The sequence below is a fragment of the Danaus plexippus genome, chromosome 11, assembly GCF_018135715.1.
Source record: "Danaus plexippus chromosome 11, MEX_DaPlex, whole genome shotgun sequence".
Lineage (NCBI taxonomy): Eukaryota > Metazoa > Arthropoda > Insecta > Lepidoptera > Nymphalidae > Danaus > Danaus plexippus.
This window is the reverse complement of record NC_083544.1, coordinates 8,779,657-8,794,659: the sequence shown is the minus strand read 5'-3', so window position 1 is coordinate 8,794,659 and position 15,003 is coordinate 8,779,657. Positions and strand designations below refer to the sequence as shown.

At 33.1% G+C, this 15,003-nt stretch overlaps 1 protein-coding gene across 2 annotated transcripts in view; it reads left to right on the top strand.

The window, feature by feature from the left end:
* LOC116765560 (netrin receptor UNC5B-like) overlaps positions 1–14,670 on the top strand; it is a 34,103-nt gene extending 19,433 nt beyond the window's left edge. The window contains exons 6-13 of one of the 2 annotated variants that reach the window (XM_032655069.2): positions 2,539–2,709; positions 3,615–3,668; positions 5,989–6,141; positions 10,717–10,854; positions 10,957–11,104; positions 11,300–11,421; positions 11,696–11,929; positions 12,370–14,670. In XM_032655069.2, the coding sequence (XP_032510960.1) occupies positions 2,539–2,709; positions 3,615–3,668; positions 5,989–6,141; positions 10,717–10,854; positions 10,957–11,104; positions 11,300–11,421; positions 11,696–11,929; positions 12,370–13,541 (2,192 nt within the window). In that variant the 3' untranslated portion in view covers positions 13,542–14,670. The remainder of the gene's footprint in view (positions 1–2,538; positions 2,710–3,614; positions 3,669–5,988; positions 6,142–10,716; positions 10,855–10,956; positions 11,105–11,299; positions 11,422–11,695; positions 11,930–12,369) is intronic. The other variant, XM_032655070.2, reaches the window with a different exon arrangement.
* Positions 14,671–15,003: the final 333 nt, after the last annotated feature.

Sequence of the window (15,003 nt, the reverse complement as noted above, 5' to 3'; positions counted from 1 at the left end):
CTAATTGATGGATGGCTTACTTTAGGGAACAAAACTGTAGGACTCTTCATGTAATGAAAATTTATGTTATTCGAAATGAGATTGCAACCTTCATTTGATAGTTGATTGTGATGAACTTTAGAAGACTATCGTGTGATTGCTTAATAACTTGCTTCGTCGTTTCATATTTTAATAGAGCTATGATATTAACATTAATTAAGAATATTTTATAATTAACATACTTATGACCACATAACAATCTTGTCTGTAATTAATTTGAGTCTATCATATATTCATTACCTTTCTGTCCATTTAATACCAAGCCTAATAAAATTAATGGATTACCAAAAAAAAACTATAAGACCAATATCACTATTTATTAATACGCTTATAGCTATGCCGAGATGAAATGGGCAATCAACTTTTATAGTCGCATGAAAAAGAACATTCAAATCCATGGGTGGTCCCTAGCCCTATATAACATTTTGTAAACTTGACCTATACTAAAGTAATTTTTATTGTCAACCAAAAAAAATTTTATAAGCATAAAGACTAATTTGAATTTATGTCACATTGTGATCTCCTGACCATTCGTACTCCTGCACGAATATTAAATTTTATTCTATAACATTTTTTGATGATAAAAATAATATTATTGACATTATTCATAATGATATTGAGAACAAAATATCAAGTAATAGGCAAAAAAAGTTGAGCGTTTCCATGCGTAGATATTAAAAAGGGGTTGGTCAGACAGCTGTCTGTCTATAAATATATAATATATATAGGATTGAGAGGATAGAAGGGGAAATTTTCTTACGACAACCGGACAGGCGGAAATTACAAAATTATTAGGGCTTCTGCCAAAGCTCGAGAAAGGAATAGGGTTTTTCACATTATTAAATAATTCCTGTTAGTGATATTGAATTACCCGACGAAGCTTTGTTTTATATAAAGATTATAGCCCATTTTAAACACATTCGTCGGAATAATCATAACTAACAATATGACAGTTTTGATTTTGTTATACTGATATACCTATAATAATGAGCTATAGAGTATTTATAACTATTTGAAAGGTAGTTTTAGGATCTTATATGCAATATAGTTACTTAATTCTAAGACAAACTAAAGACATATTTCACGTAAGTATGAAATGAAGAAACTTCGCATATTTGAATCATGGATTCCCCTTGTAATACTGAACCGAATATAATTGTCATTCTGAGAATACGATTGTTGAAACATAACATATATCTAAGTTTAGAACAGTCCCTTATTATTTCCGATATTCATACAAAGGAAGGGGTTTTATTATGTAAATTCTAGCGGTCAGTTTTAATTTTCACTGTTATATCAAAATAAAACATGCGAGAAATATTTCCGACATATTTTCTGATTTCCACACTACAGTATCATATGGAAAAAAAATCCCAACCATTAATTTTAATTCTTGAGGAACACATGGTGTAGTGTGAAATCTGACAATTTATAACCGTTAAGATAATGTAACCCCATTATACGTAATTTGGGGAAGTATCAGCTATTACAGTGCGTTTTAGGAAAGCTTCCTTCGATGGAAATCGTGGTAATGTTACTCTAGAGCAATTTTTGTAATGATCTTCTGGATTTGTTAACATTTTTATCTCATCATTTGATCTGTTTGAAACCCTTTTAATGTTTTATTAAACGCGATATCTAAATCGTATTTTAATATATGTAAAAGTGTCGAAATCCAGCTCAATTTGAATAAATTATTTAGAAAGTTTACATAGCTCACAAATTATTTAGTTTCGAATGGTGATTAGTGCAGAAACCAGTTTAAAAATACAGCGAAACGAATTACAAATTGTGCTTAAGAGACCATTTAAAAATACTATTATCGATGTTTTGCGCCTAGGTGACCTAGGCACGCCACCTAGCATGTCTGTGTGGCATGTACGATCTCAAAAAAGATAGAGAACTCGGATCGAGTACGCATTGCGTGTTTTATTTATTTATATTACAATGGCTGTTTAATTAAGATTCATTAAACTTCAACAACTATTAAGCGATAATTAAAAAGAAGTTGTTTTATGATACCTGCATTGTAATTTGATTATTTCGATATAATATTATATATCGTGTAAAGTGTTAACCAGGTCGTGTTTTGTGTGTAATATAAAACGTATAAGTAACCTACTTCAAGCTCAAACTTTTCAAGGCGAATATAATAGTTTCCACAATCCGAGCAAAATTCAAATGTATTTTTCCTTCCTCGAATACCAAAAATAACTTGAAATATTATACCGCACTTGCACTTTTCCTGTCTGGAATAAAGTTGTTGAAATTTGTTTTCCCATATAATTGAAATGAAATTTATATTTCGCTATGTCAATTGCAGAAAAATTATAGTAATTTTTAATACACGACATAATATCTTTATGCCTTTATTGTATTTTGAAAACTAGGGTAAAAACCAGTTATTTATAAAGGTAGGTGTTAATATTGTATGTATGAAAACTAATAGTTATTCATTTGCAAACAATATTAATTAAAATGCTTGTTTTTGGGTGACAGTTAATGGCGGTTGGAGTTCATGGGGCCCGTGGACACAATGTCGCTGTAACGGTCACATAGCTGGCCAGCGACGCACGAGATCTTGTACGGAACCCCATCCCCTCAATGGCGGTGCACCCTGCCAAGGTCAAAGTGTACAAAAAACTGCCGACTGCGTTCTATGCCAGAGCGGTGAGTATTCATAATTTGCAACAAATTACAATATGTATGGCATAAAGGTTACCAATTTATAGTACAATTAACCGGTAATTAATAATGCAATTTATTTTAAAGCAGTTAAATAATAAACGTTTATAATCATACATCAATTAAATTTCATGATGAACTATTACGGATAGCCGGCCGACACGCACCAAAAGAATTCTCCTTACTTTTGATTTGAGGCCAAAGACCTATAATGTTTCAATTAAATTAAATTTTACCTTTTGCTTTAATGTCTTCATAATGTTTGATGTTGTGGACGAAAGTTATCATTAGAACAAAGTATTATTCGTAATAGCTTCATACAACCAATATTCCTTTGTAGTAAAGTATTTTATATAAGATTATTATTGAGTAAGGCTTTGTTAAAGTCTTGATAGGCATTCATTGTTACTCAATAATTGCTAAATGAATTTTCATCTCAATCCGTGACTAATGTCAGCATATGCAATCAACAGAATCCTTCATATTTTCTTTAACTGAAAGCAATAATTCAGACCATAATAAAATATGAGGCAATCAAACTTAACATTGAAGTAATAAGTCCAAGAGTCGAAGTGACTTATTAAGTCAGTTCCTTTGATGGCGACGTACAAAGACTGTAATTAGTACAAGTCCGCTTTATGTGCCGTGTATGATTTATGAATATATGTAGAATGTTAATGTAATTACCAGATAAGATCAAAGGTGTCATGATCATGAGGGTGTAAGTTGGATTTTCATAATGATCTTGCAATAGTTATCCTCGAATTTCTAAACTACGTTCACTTTAGACTTATAAACATTACAATTTTTTGGTAATATAGTGTTATCACTCAATTTTGTTTTTATAATAATATTTATATATATTATTTTATTTTTAACGCTTACTGAAGATGGATTCAATGTGGATCTTCAAGTGTACGATAATACACAACAACTTCTTATCGGTAAGTGAATGTAGCGAGAAAATACTGTTAAAAAATTATACCCGCAGCAGATTACATAACGCATAGAACTAAGTAGAATGGAAATAAAAGAGGCATATAAAGCATTTAAAGGCATTTCGTTAGCTTCTGTAGCGATAAAACAACGTGCTATAACGTCAAACAAGAAGCCAGACGGTCCAATTAAACAAAGAAAACAGGAACCACCCACTTACGCACCATAAAAAGCACGTGCCCAAAAATCTTTACAATCCCACCATATCTTCCATCTGAACTATAAAATCCCGCAGTTTAATACGTAAAGCTATAAACCAGAATGCGGTGGTCACATCAAAGGCTAAGTGTTTCATAGCGATAGTAAAATTACTTGAGCGGAGCTAAAGGATTTTGTATAATACAAGCCGACGTATCTGGGAGCATTATATTTCAAGTTAAATTTTGAATGGTTATAACGTCTTCTGATATGCCTCTCGCAAGATGTTCTTATAAGAAGTTGAGACGGTTTTATTTTTAACAAAATTATTAGTTATATAGGTTGGATTCGATTCAAATATTTGTGTACTTTAAAAGAGTGAAAACAATAGTATATTATTAGCATTGAATGGGTCACATGTCAAACAAAACTTCCTGGTGTGCATCCAACTAGACCAATCGGACACAATAAAATATAATGAAGCACATCTCTAAGCCCTTGTTTATTGTTTTAATTGCTTACATATGTCACTACTACGAGAAACTTTACGTTATAAATTACGGGCTATAGTTAAATGTGTTCCAATAGATTACACATAGATGTAAAAAAAAAAAAAAATAATAATATTATATCCATTCGCTATTTTCATATGTCATTTGATACTTATGTTTTATTTTATTTAATAAATCAAAATTACCAAATAAATATTACCTTATTTTGATTCTGAATCGCCTTATCTTAAATACATGACAACTACACAAATACACTTAATTTAGTATGTTAAAAAATGTCCAGGGGTAAGGATGTGAAAGTCCTCACTGTTTCTCGTCTAACGAACCCTGACTGATTTATGTTTGTGCATTAATTAATGAGAAATGATGCTCACATACGTAATTTTGTATGCGGGGTCTTTAAAGTGACTTATTGATTGGGTCATATCAAAGGCTGATTGCGATAATGCATTACGTCAATAGCATACTTATAATTACCGTACATGTTGTGCATTTGCATACAATATTGTTATTTGTTTTCCTTAAGTCGAAGAGAACACAATTCAAACACAAGCCCCTCTATAACTTTCAAAGCTTACTTATTCAAGGATAACTCTCGCTAACTTTTATAACTTGTGACATTCAACTCAGAACGAATTCTCAACTCTATTATTTCTTTTGTAAAAAACACATGTGATTTATTCCTCTCTGTGTGAGCGTCTTGGCGCACTTTAATTTCAATTTATAGAGCAATACTTTATGGGAACCGTGCTTGTATTATTAGATACAATTAATAACTTGACAAAGATATATTTTAAAATGGCCTTTATGAAATGTGTTGTACATTTAAATGTTAATAAGAAATAAAACATGTTCTTAGACATTGGAAAAATGCTTTATTTTTTGATTTGCTTCATTTTTACCACATTTTGCCATTCTTCTGTAAGAAATAAGAAACATATACATTAATATATAATTGTTAATATATTGGCGATGTAATATTAGAGGCAGTATTCCATTATTAGCCTGTATCGAATTTGCAAATGGCCAGATCGCATGCTCCAATGTATTAATAATATTGCATGGTCTACCTAACATATCAATTTCATAATAGATATTATACACGTAGTTGTTACGTGCTCCGCAAAATTATTGTTATGTATCGAAAGAGAAATATACATGACAAGGGATACCAGGGCAGCTTGTGAATTTTATATTAGTTGAAAGACCATTCAGAAAACAATTTATTTTATCCAAGCAAATAAACTTCTTATTCCCATTTCGTGTAATGTATTCATACTTAAATAGTACAAACACTAAAATAAAGTGCTGCGTATTTCCTTCGACTTCACCGACTGTATGAATATTAAAGAAGTCTCAATTGATTAAGCGACTCAATTAACATTACCTCACTGATTAATATGCAGTTCTGTGATATATTCTGGCATAATTGTTGGAGTTAATTCTCCAGAGCACTTAATATTATAGTGTTATTGACTTCTCTCTTAGAATAATAAACAATTTATTAGTTAATTAAGAATAAGACTATAATTTTAGTCTCAATATTTCTCAATTAGCCCACAGAGGTTTGATTCAATTGCTATGTAGCTATTACTTATAACTCGTGTTTTTGTGCCAGCATCACCTGGTCGCTGGGGAGTTTGGACGGAATGGTCAGTCTGTGGTTCAGACTGTAGACAAACTAGAAGAAGATCTTGTGCTGGAGACGCTTGCTCCGGTGCTCAGGTACAACATGCTGACTGCGTCGGCGACTACTGCGGAGTTCACGGAGGTGAGTGACAAATAAAAAAACATACAAGGAACTAATTAAATAAACTCTATTTATGTAATAATTCTTGTGATATAATTCTAAGAAGATTGTAATTTAATAAACCTTAGAATTTTATTATGATGTCAGTTCCGACATTCTACTGACGTTTGTTTATATTGCGACCCAAATGAATGAGCAAATATCAGATAAATATTGGACTGATGACTATGATCCGCTGTCACGCTCTCCAGTTATGAAACCATTTCTCTAGGGGCATGTTAATTAAGACGCTTCTATGAAAAGCAAATGGTTACGTCAAACCAGATGCCATAAGACTAAAAATATACTTCCTTTTCCGCGCGTTCATAACTATGAATGTTATACAGTCTGGTCTCTTTATAAAACAGGCTATCGGTAACCCTCACCTACCAGTGTAGTTTGATCCGTCATACCTTCCCCGTATCTCGGAAATTTTATGATCTAAACAAGTAGATAAGAAGCATAAAAGTTCAACTATGTGTGGTCACGTTAAAAATTCGAGTGATACTAAAATCGGGTACCGTGACCATCTGGGCCGTATCGTCGTCTTAATATAGTATGGGACCTAAAAGTTCATTGTGTTATTACATAACGTTGACTTTAACATTCGTGTCTTTATACTTTCAACTAAAAATAGAATGACTGACAATAACTGTTTCTTCTTTAATTTCTAACTTAGTAATTAGTGTGTGTTACTGTATTTTGTGTAGGACATTAATCTCAACACTTTTTAAATGAATCCTTACAATTGGAATTTAGAAAAATAAGTAAAAATAACACAGTCTGCGGTGTATTCGTAATTTTATCTATTTTTGTGCTCTGCTCATTCCACTTGTCCAGTCCTTAATTTGCTGTCAGCCCTCATCGCTTTTAAACAGTTATGACGTTTTTTTTTCAGGTTTATAGGAACGCATAAAATTTTATCAATTCGTTTGAAAGCCTTTTAATGTTTAATGATCGGTGGAATTTTTATTATGAATTTTTTACCAGCCGACGTAATTCCCATGGTAGGCCCAATCCAATATACCAAATGGAATATGATCAGTCTATATTTTGTTTATAATGGCAATAAATCACTTTCGCGGTCCCGCCTGACGCTGTTTCAATTTCCTATACTGTTTATCGTGAATTTTGATAAATAGCCCACGGCAACCGATGTTTGGTTAAACCCCACACAACCTGATTTCTTTTGCGCTAAATAAATTTACAATTTGACATATTCGCCTGTAAATCGCTTGTAACTTTTGTATTTACATATTCGATATTGATCATTTACTGATACAGCTACTGTTCTAAACCTGTTTTAAAATTTATTATATGTTGAAAATTAATTATACGGACTGTTAGCACGCCTTAATTAATGTTAATTTAATACATGTGGAAATTAAATTGAATAAACGACTAAATTGAGCAACTTATTATACTTTGTTTATTGAATAGTAAAATCCGGTTTTCATATAATTCTATTCCAACCAGAGCGGTCAATATAACTCTAATTTGACTAGAGTTAGAACATCACTAAATTGCGGACATGAAAAGTGAACTATTCAATACAAGACCATGAAAAAGACTCATTCATTTGCACCGAGTGCGCCCTCTTCATTAGCCTAATTGCGTATACACAAAGGGGAAAATGGGTAAATTTTATAGCCACTTTTCATTCTTTTGCAACTCCAACAGCTGAATAGTTCAATTGTTACACAAATCATGAATCATGTTTTATATCAGATTTATTATGTCTCTAAATATTTAAATAGCTTGTTTTCTTAATACCATCTGTTAATTCGTCAGTGATTTATAGAAGTTGTTTATGACTTGTGCATTTCTTTTATAAAAATTAAAGGCCAGTAATCTCTGTGTAAATTTTATATTTAAATGTTTAGTAATGTGATAATCATTTATAAAACTATAACAAGGTATTACTTAGATGAAATGTAAACAATTAAAACATCGCCTTTAGACGTGTTTGTTTATTATATACCGAGAGGTAATGTTAAATCTGGTCATACTAATTTAACTGAACTCATGAGATTTAATTCAATATAAATTCAATCGCGGCACATACTCGCAAACAAAAAATATGCAAAGGGATGTAGGATGCAGTTCTCATTACTGGAGGTGGGCTCCGTAAATGATTTGTTGTGATTTCACCGAGAGAGCTCAGCGGGTGATCGCAAACTGCATGCACGTATCCCTTACCGATACTACACCATAGTGATCATTATATCCGATACCAATAGGACTACATTTCTCTGCAACTGAAATGGAAAATTTAATTCAGGATGGCCTCCTACCACGTTATAGCAAGCGACAAGGGTTCATGGATTTCGATTGGATTCAGTATCTCAAATCTCTTTGCAACGACTCGGATATACGACTGGCACTGACAAATGTTTACACAGTGTACAAATTTCAACATAACCCTTAGATAGCCAGCGGGGTGCATCGGACCCAGCGGTTTTATTTTGTTATTAACTTTTTATTATCGTTTTAACAGACAGCGTTTCAAATTGATTTAGCTCTGTAGTCGGTTTATAATTTAATAATATCAATAACAAATAACGTAAATTTAAAAACTAAACGACTTCATAAATACAAAAGAATAAAAATATAAAGACACATTTTAAACATACTCAAGTCAGTATTGGCCACACGATTACAGTATACAAATAAATCAACATTATTGGACGATTTTTCTTCAAAGTAATTTAACATTTAATAAAGTAATTTATCAGTAATTAGTGTAAGGTTATTCGGATAAAAACGTATCACAGAAAAATTTATTCTAAACCCAATTTTTTTTACGATATTTCAGTCAACGAATGGATTCTAGGAGCGGATGTTTTTTTATTCAAACAGATAACTATAAAATTGAGAACCGTCCTTCAGATTTATAGACTATAATTTTTGACTCATAAAAACAAATATAAAACTTTTGGCATAATCTGACAAACGATTCTTTAATTAAATAAATGTAATATAATGATTACTCAGATAAATGTTAAGTGTCGCATCGCTAGATTCGATTCGTAGTAAAATGTATTATTAAACTGACGCTATCTTGCTTTTGACCTGAAGCTTGAATTTTCTAGGAACCAGTCCAGTGTAAATAATTTATTTCTCAGTATAATTGAATTGCACTTAAAGCTAATGATATTTTAAAAAAAACTGTCGTTCGTACTATCGATTTATCAACGTTCACCTCAGCATCCCGACTGTATTGAGAATTGTAGATTAGAAAACCTGAGTGATTTTTCTTATCTCAGACATCTTTTCTTCTAATAAAAAATATTTTAGTAGATTTGTTCTTGGAAACTCATTAACAAATTTTAATTCTATGCTTTGCATTTGAATATCTTTTTCTTGACATTACACAGCTTAGAAAAAAATGTCTGTAATAAAGAAGAAATATTTAATACATTCTACGGAGGAGTAAGAGAAAATTAAAAATTGCATTAAACATAGTTTTAATCTTTAGTAGCAAACTTAGCCATATAAAATGTGGGCCAAACGTGGCCTGGGTGACAATACTCCTATCTATCGAGTAGATTAAATGAGAGTGCCTAGACTTGTAGAGACCTAATAAATAAATGTCGCAAGTAGCTGGGATCGTGTAGTTAATTTAAAGAGATAGAGGAATTAAGTGCAAGCTATATTGTATTCAGAATAATTCTCCGGCCCACGTACGACATAATCATTGACTTTATCTACTCTAATACTGATTCATCCCATCCAATTATTGGAAAACATTTTATTTAATAATATTAGTTATGGTTACTAAACGATCACCATTAAACACTCTATCATTATTTGCATATATCAATTTCTATTAAAAATATCTCCATAAAATAATTTCTATTCCATTAAAAATACTTATCGCTTTTTTAACACGTTTAATAGACGGATAAAGATACTATCAAAACTTTTTACTAATCCGTGCGCTGAATACAAAATCCTTTTCAAAGCGACCACAGAATCCGAAAGTGATCTAAGTAATGTCCTCTATCAACGTAATGGTTAACTAAAAACATCCCTAATTCTCTCCCATTCACGGCCCCAAAATACCACAAAAACAACTTGTTAGAATGCGCCGCGAGACCGACCATAAACTGTGGGACACGATGACATAAATAATATCCAAACCCATTGCCAGAAATTCGATGCCTTTTTCATTTGTAAGCAATAAAAACATACGCTAAGAATAACTCCATAAAATGGTTCTCAACTAAATTGCACCTTAAATTATAGGAGAAGCGATGGTTTCCGTTGTGCCGACCGCGATCGTTATGTTGGTCAAGCATAATTCACATTTAATATCCAAACTCGTGAGCCGTTAAAAGTTCGTCATACACCTGTACCTTCCTATTATATTTTCCAATATCGTTTTGGGGTAGCTCGTTTTCGTTGTTTCGTGTATTGCCTTTTAAGTTAACCGCAGTAGTTAAATGACTGGATTTTTGAATATTTTAATTTGAATATAAAAATATGTTAAAAATGGCTGTTTTATAGTATATATACCCTAAAATGTAAAATTCTTAAAAGCACATTTGTCACCAGTCGCGGCGCACAGTGACATCCCTCTGTACATTGGTATAGCGGTGGCTGTGGTGGTATTCCTTGCGGGAGCGGCTGTCGTCTACAAACTCTTACAGAGAAAAACTCGGGACCATTCTCTGTACACTATGACAAGAACTGGTAAGTTTTAAAATATTTCTTAGTACTAACGTCCTACCTTACAAAAATACTACTATAGATTTTTTACCTAAAAATCACCCATCACCGTTCTTTTGTCCAAAGATTTCCAACCAGAAATTTACCCGACAGTAGAGAAGCAATCTCTATCCCTAGCGCCAGACCTAATGCAGCATAGACCACCTCGTTATGAACACCCTCAGCCGGATCCAAGAACCGAACATCATTACGATGTGCCACATCTGACCAATAGGTAAATGATGCTCATGAACTTCGAACTCATTTAAAAGTAAATTATTTTCAAGAAAAAATTGTAGTTTAAATTTCATACGTTGAATAAATAAATAAAAAATGCGCATCCATCAACAACACATGTTCGCAGGATCGGTAATATGTATTATTATATCACACACCGAGAAAGCATGTTAATATAATGACTGCCCTACAGTTACGCGTCGCCTGTCGACCATCAAGTGACTCCATGCGCCTCAAGCAAGGGCCAGAGCGATGAATATGACAGCAAACCATACACTGAATCCGAACATTCAGCCTCCAGTTGTTTTACTAGTTGTGAGTTTTTTATTTCGTTATTATATTTTTGTTTACATTTTATTTTATTCTCATATTTTGCTATTGAAAATTAACAACTGTGGTTATATAACCTTTACAAAACTTCAATAATTTAACGGGATTGCTAAATATCTTTTTTCATATCAATCATTGCTTAAAATATGATTTTTAATTAGTTTTCCAGATATTAAATACATTTCAAATAATCAGTGACAGAAAAAAATCTATAAGTATTTTCATCTCGAGCGAATCTTTTATGACAACTTTGTTTCAGCTGGTTCGATGTACGATGCAGCGAACGAATCAGTGACGCTGCAACTAGCGGAACTCGTATCAAACTCACCAATATCTCAGTCACTTTCCGTATCGAGTTCCGGGGCAAGACTGGCTTTACCCGCTGCCGGTGTCGCTTTATCGATACCAGAAGGTGCAGTTAGTAGGGGACGACGTGAACAAATTTATGTAGCCGTAGTCAAAGACGACAGATATAGATCGAGGCTCGGTAAAGGTAAATATTTGTGCGATTGTATCAAACGCCATGTTTAATTTATAGCTTAACACAACAATTATTATAAAATAATATTTAATATAATTAAATATCTCTACTAAATAAATCATACTTCGTTTTTTACCTTGTATGTAATAATAGACGTTATGCTAAAAATTATTTGCCTTTAATTACGATGTACGAACGAGTTTTTAGTATAATATACATACAAATAACAGTTTTATTACCACAGAACATCGCTTATTGCTATTGATAAAATCTTTCATTAAAACAAGAACGGATCTACATCAAACTATAAAGAAGTCGAAACGCTACGAGTCCTATGTAATTACACTAAGAAATCGAAAGGAATAATTTATGCAAAGTAATATAAAACCAGCCTTAGGCGGACATCGGTAACATCGTTGAACATTTTGTTAAAAACAATTTTTTGCCCGCAGGTATCACGCAACTCAGTCCAGTAGTTAAATGCGGCCCGCCTCGTCTTCAGCTTAATAAGTCAGTTATCCTTCAAATACCTCACTGCGCTAGTCTTAAACACGGCTTCTGGAATCTTGCCCTGTACGCCATAGATCATAATAATGCGAAAGCCGACACACACCCCCAATGGAAGAAGGTCGTTAGTCTCGGACAAGAAACTATAAATACACCAGTTTTCACTCAATTGGACAGCGAAAAGATATACCTCGTTACGGACATGCTTTCAACATTTGTCCTTGTCGGTGAAAGTTTTAATGGGAAGGCAGTTAAAACACTACAATTAGCTATTTACGCACCTGCTATGATAACGGATTCTTGTACGGAATTTAATATACGTCTGTATATTTTCGAAGACACTCCATGTGCTCCTTACTACTGTCAGGAACAAGAAAAGAAATTGGGCGGAGTTTTACTCGAACGACCGAAAACTCTTTTATTCCAAGACGGAGGTTCGAATTTGTGTTTGAATTTAGAACATTTGAGTCCCGGCTGGAAAGCTAAACCGGGAATCGGATACCAGGAAATCCCTTTCAACCATGTATGGGGATCGAATTACAATGCACTGCACTGTAGTTTTGCATTAGAAAGGACTTACGACTGCGATAACATCGACTTTACAATCTCCGCTTGTCAAAGAACCAATCCATCTTATAAACAGACGTTCCGAATATTAATAGACGATCTACGTAGCCGCTCACCCCGCGGTCGTTCGCCCCGTGAATCTCAAAGGAGTTTTAATATTACTGAAAATCTTCTAGAGGCTAGAATGTGCCGAAGTGATGAAGGCAGCGATGGCAATCTCAAAAGGAATGTGACCGTCAATGAAACGGGTGTAAACGAGTGCGCTGAAAGTCCATTCAAATTAAGTGTAAGGGTCAAACGTCAGTTATGCGCTATATTAGACCCTCCGAATGCGCGTGGCAACGACTGGCGCGCGCTTGCGGCTCGCCTCGGAGTCGATCGCTACACGACATGGTTTGCCACTAAGAGCTCACCCACTGAGGCTATCCTGGAACTATGGGAGTGCAGAGAACGCGGTCCCGGCGCAACGGCTTCCCTCGCCGCCGCACTGCGTCAGATGGAACGACACGACGCAGCTGACCTACTACACGGAAGACCTTCTTGGTTATGAATACCTGCTATATGTATATTTGAGGGAATATAGAAATTAATATAATGGAATTCAAATCGCAGGCTTGACACCGCTAAGTATTGGATGAAGAGCCATGAAGTCACCTACTTTTTTCCATTAATACCTACTATGTTATAAAATCATAGTCCATGAGTGAATGTGGATCACGTATTTGTTGGTAATTTGTGTAGTTTAAATGTTATTTAGAGATGATAGTGACGAGGTCTTTGGCCTAATTTGTAAAGTCGTGGTAGATTATTTTGTATAGAGCGTTATGCTGTAGATAAGCGATGGAGGTATAAATTATATTATAGTAGCAATAATAGTGCCTAATGTCTTATAAAGAAAAAAAACCGATGATTTATAGTTGGTTGGTACTCGGTTGGTTATTTTGTTATTTTTATAAGTGTTTGAGTGTTCATTATAACGAAATTTATATTGGAATAGCTTGGTTCTTGTTTATTTTGCTTTGTAATTTTAATGTTTTGAGTTTATTATAATGTGCCAAAATTTAAACGTCACTGCATTGCTGAGCAAATAGTAAACAATATTATCTTACGTAAATCATTCCTCTTACTTAATATGGCAAAATTCTGTCGTTTGACAGCTCCTAGCTTCTTTCGATATTAAATTCACATATACTATGCTGAGCTTAATATGATAAAAAATACACGTAGCGTTATTTCTATTGTTGATATAAAGACTTAATTCAATGCATTTTTAAGATTCTTGTTCGCGTAAATGTTCACTGCCTGTTCCTCGCCAAAACTTTGTCGTCAACATTATAAGTTCCTACGTTAAATTTAATTTATAAAACATTTTAAAAAGAAATAATACAGCGATCGTTTGTGATCTTTCACGAAAATAATCTGTAAATGAGTAAAGATTAGTGACTTCAAAGTTTTGCTCGAGTTCTTATGTAACCATTTTCCTATTTACCCGTCTGTATATAAGGAAACAGATTGTAAATAGTCGTATAAACGTGTAGACAGTACTATATCATACAACAACGATATTTCAAATGAAATACATCACCACTGTAGACTATATTTTTGTTAACGTGACTATTAAAATAAATGGATCTGTGATAATTAAAATAATATGAAATAAATTATGTTTAACTGTGCAATATTATCTTTTACTCGACATCTCCTCCGAACTGTCTCACTAAAAAGTTCTTAAGTAACTAACAAAAGGGACAAGTATCACTAACACTACCGCAAAACTTTAAAAGGGTACAAAAAATAGAACCATTCTTTTATAAAACCTTATACACATACCTGAGCATCAACTTAAAACTCATACATGTGACAGGCGAAGAAATTTCAAATTAACTGTGACTCGTCTTTAGAAATATTTAAACTACATTCCCAATGTAATAACCAGTCAGTTTGAAGACAGACAAGTTTAAGATACATTTAGAGAGATCTTTTATTAAACTGAACTTATGTTAGACGTACGT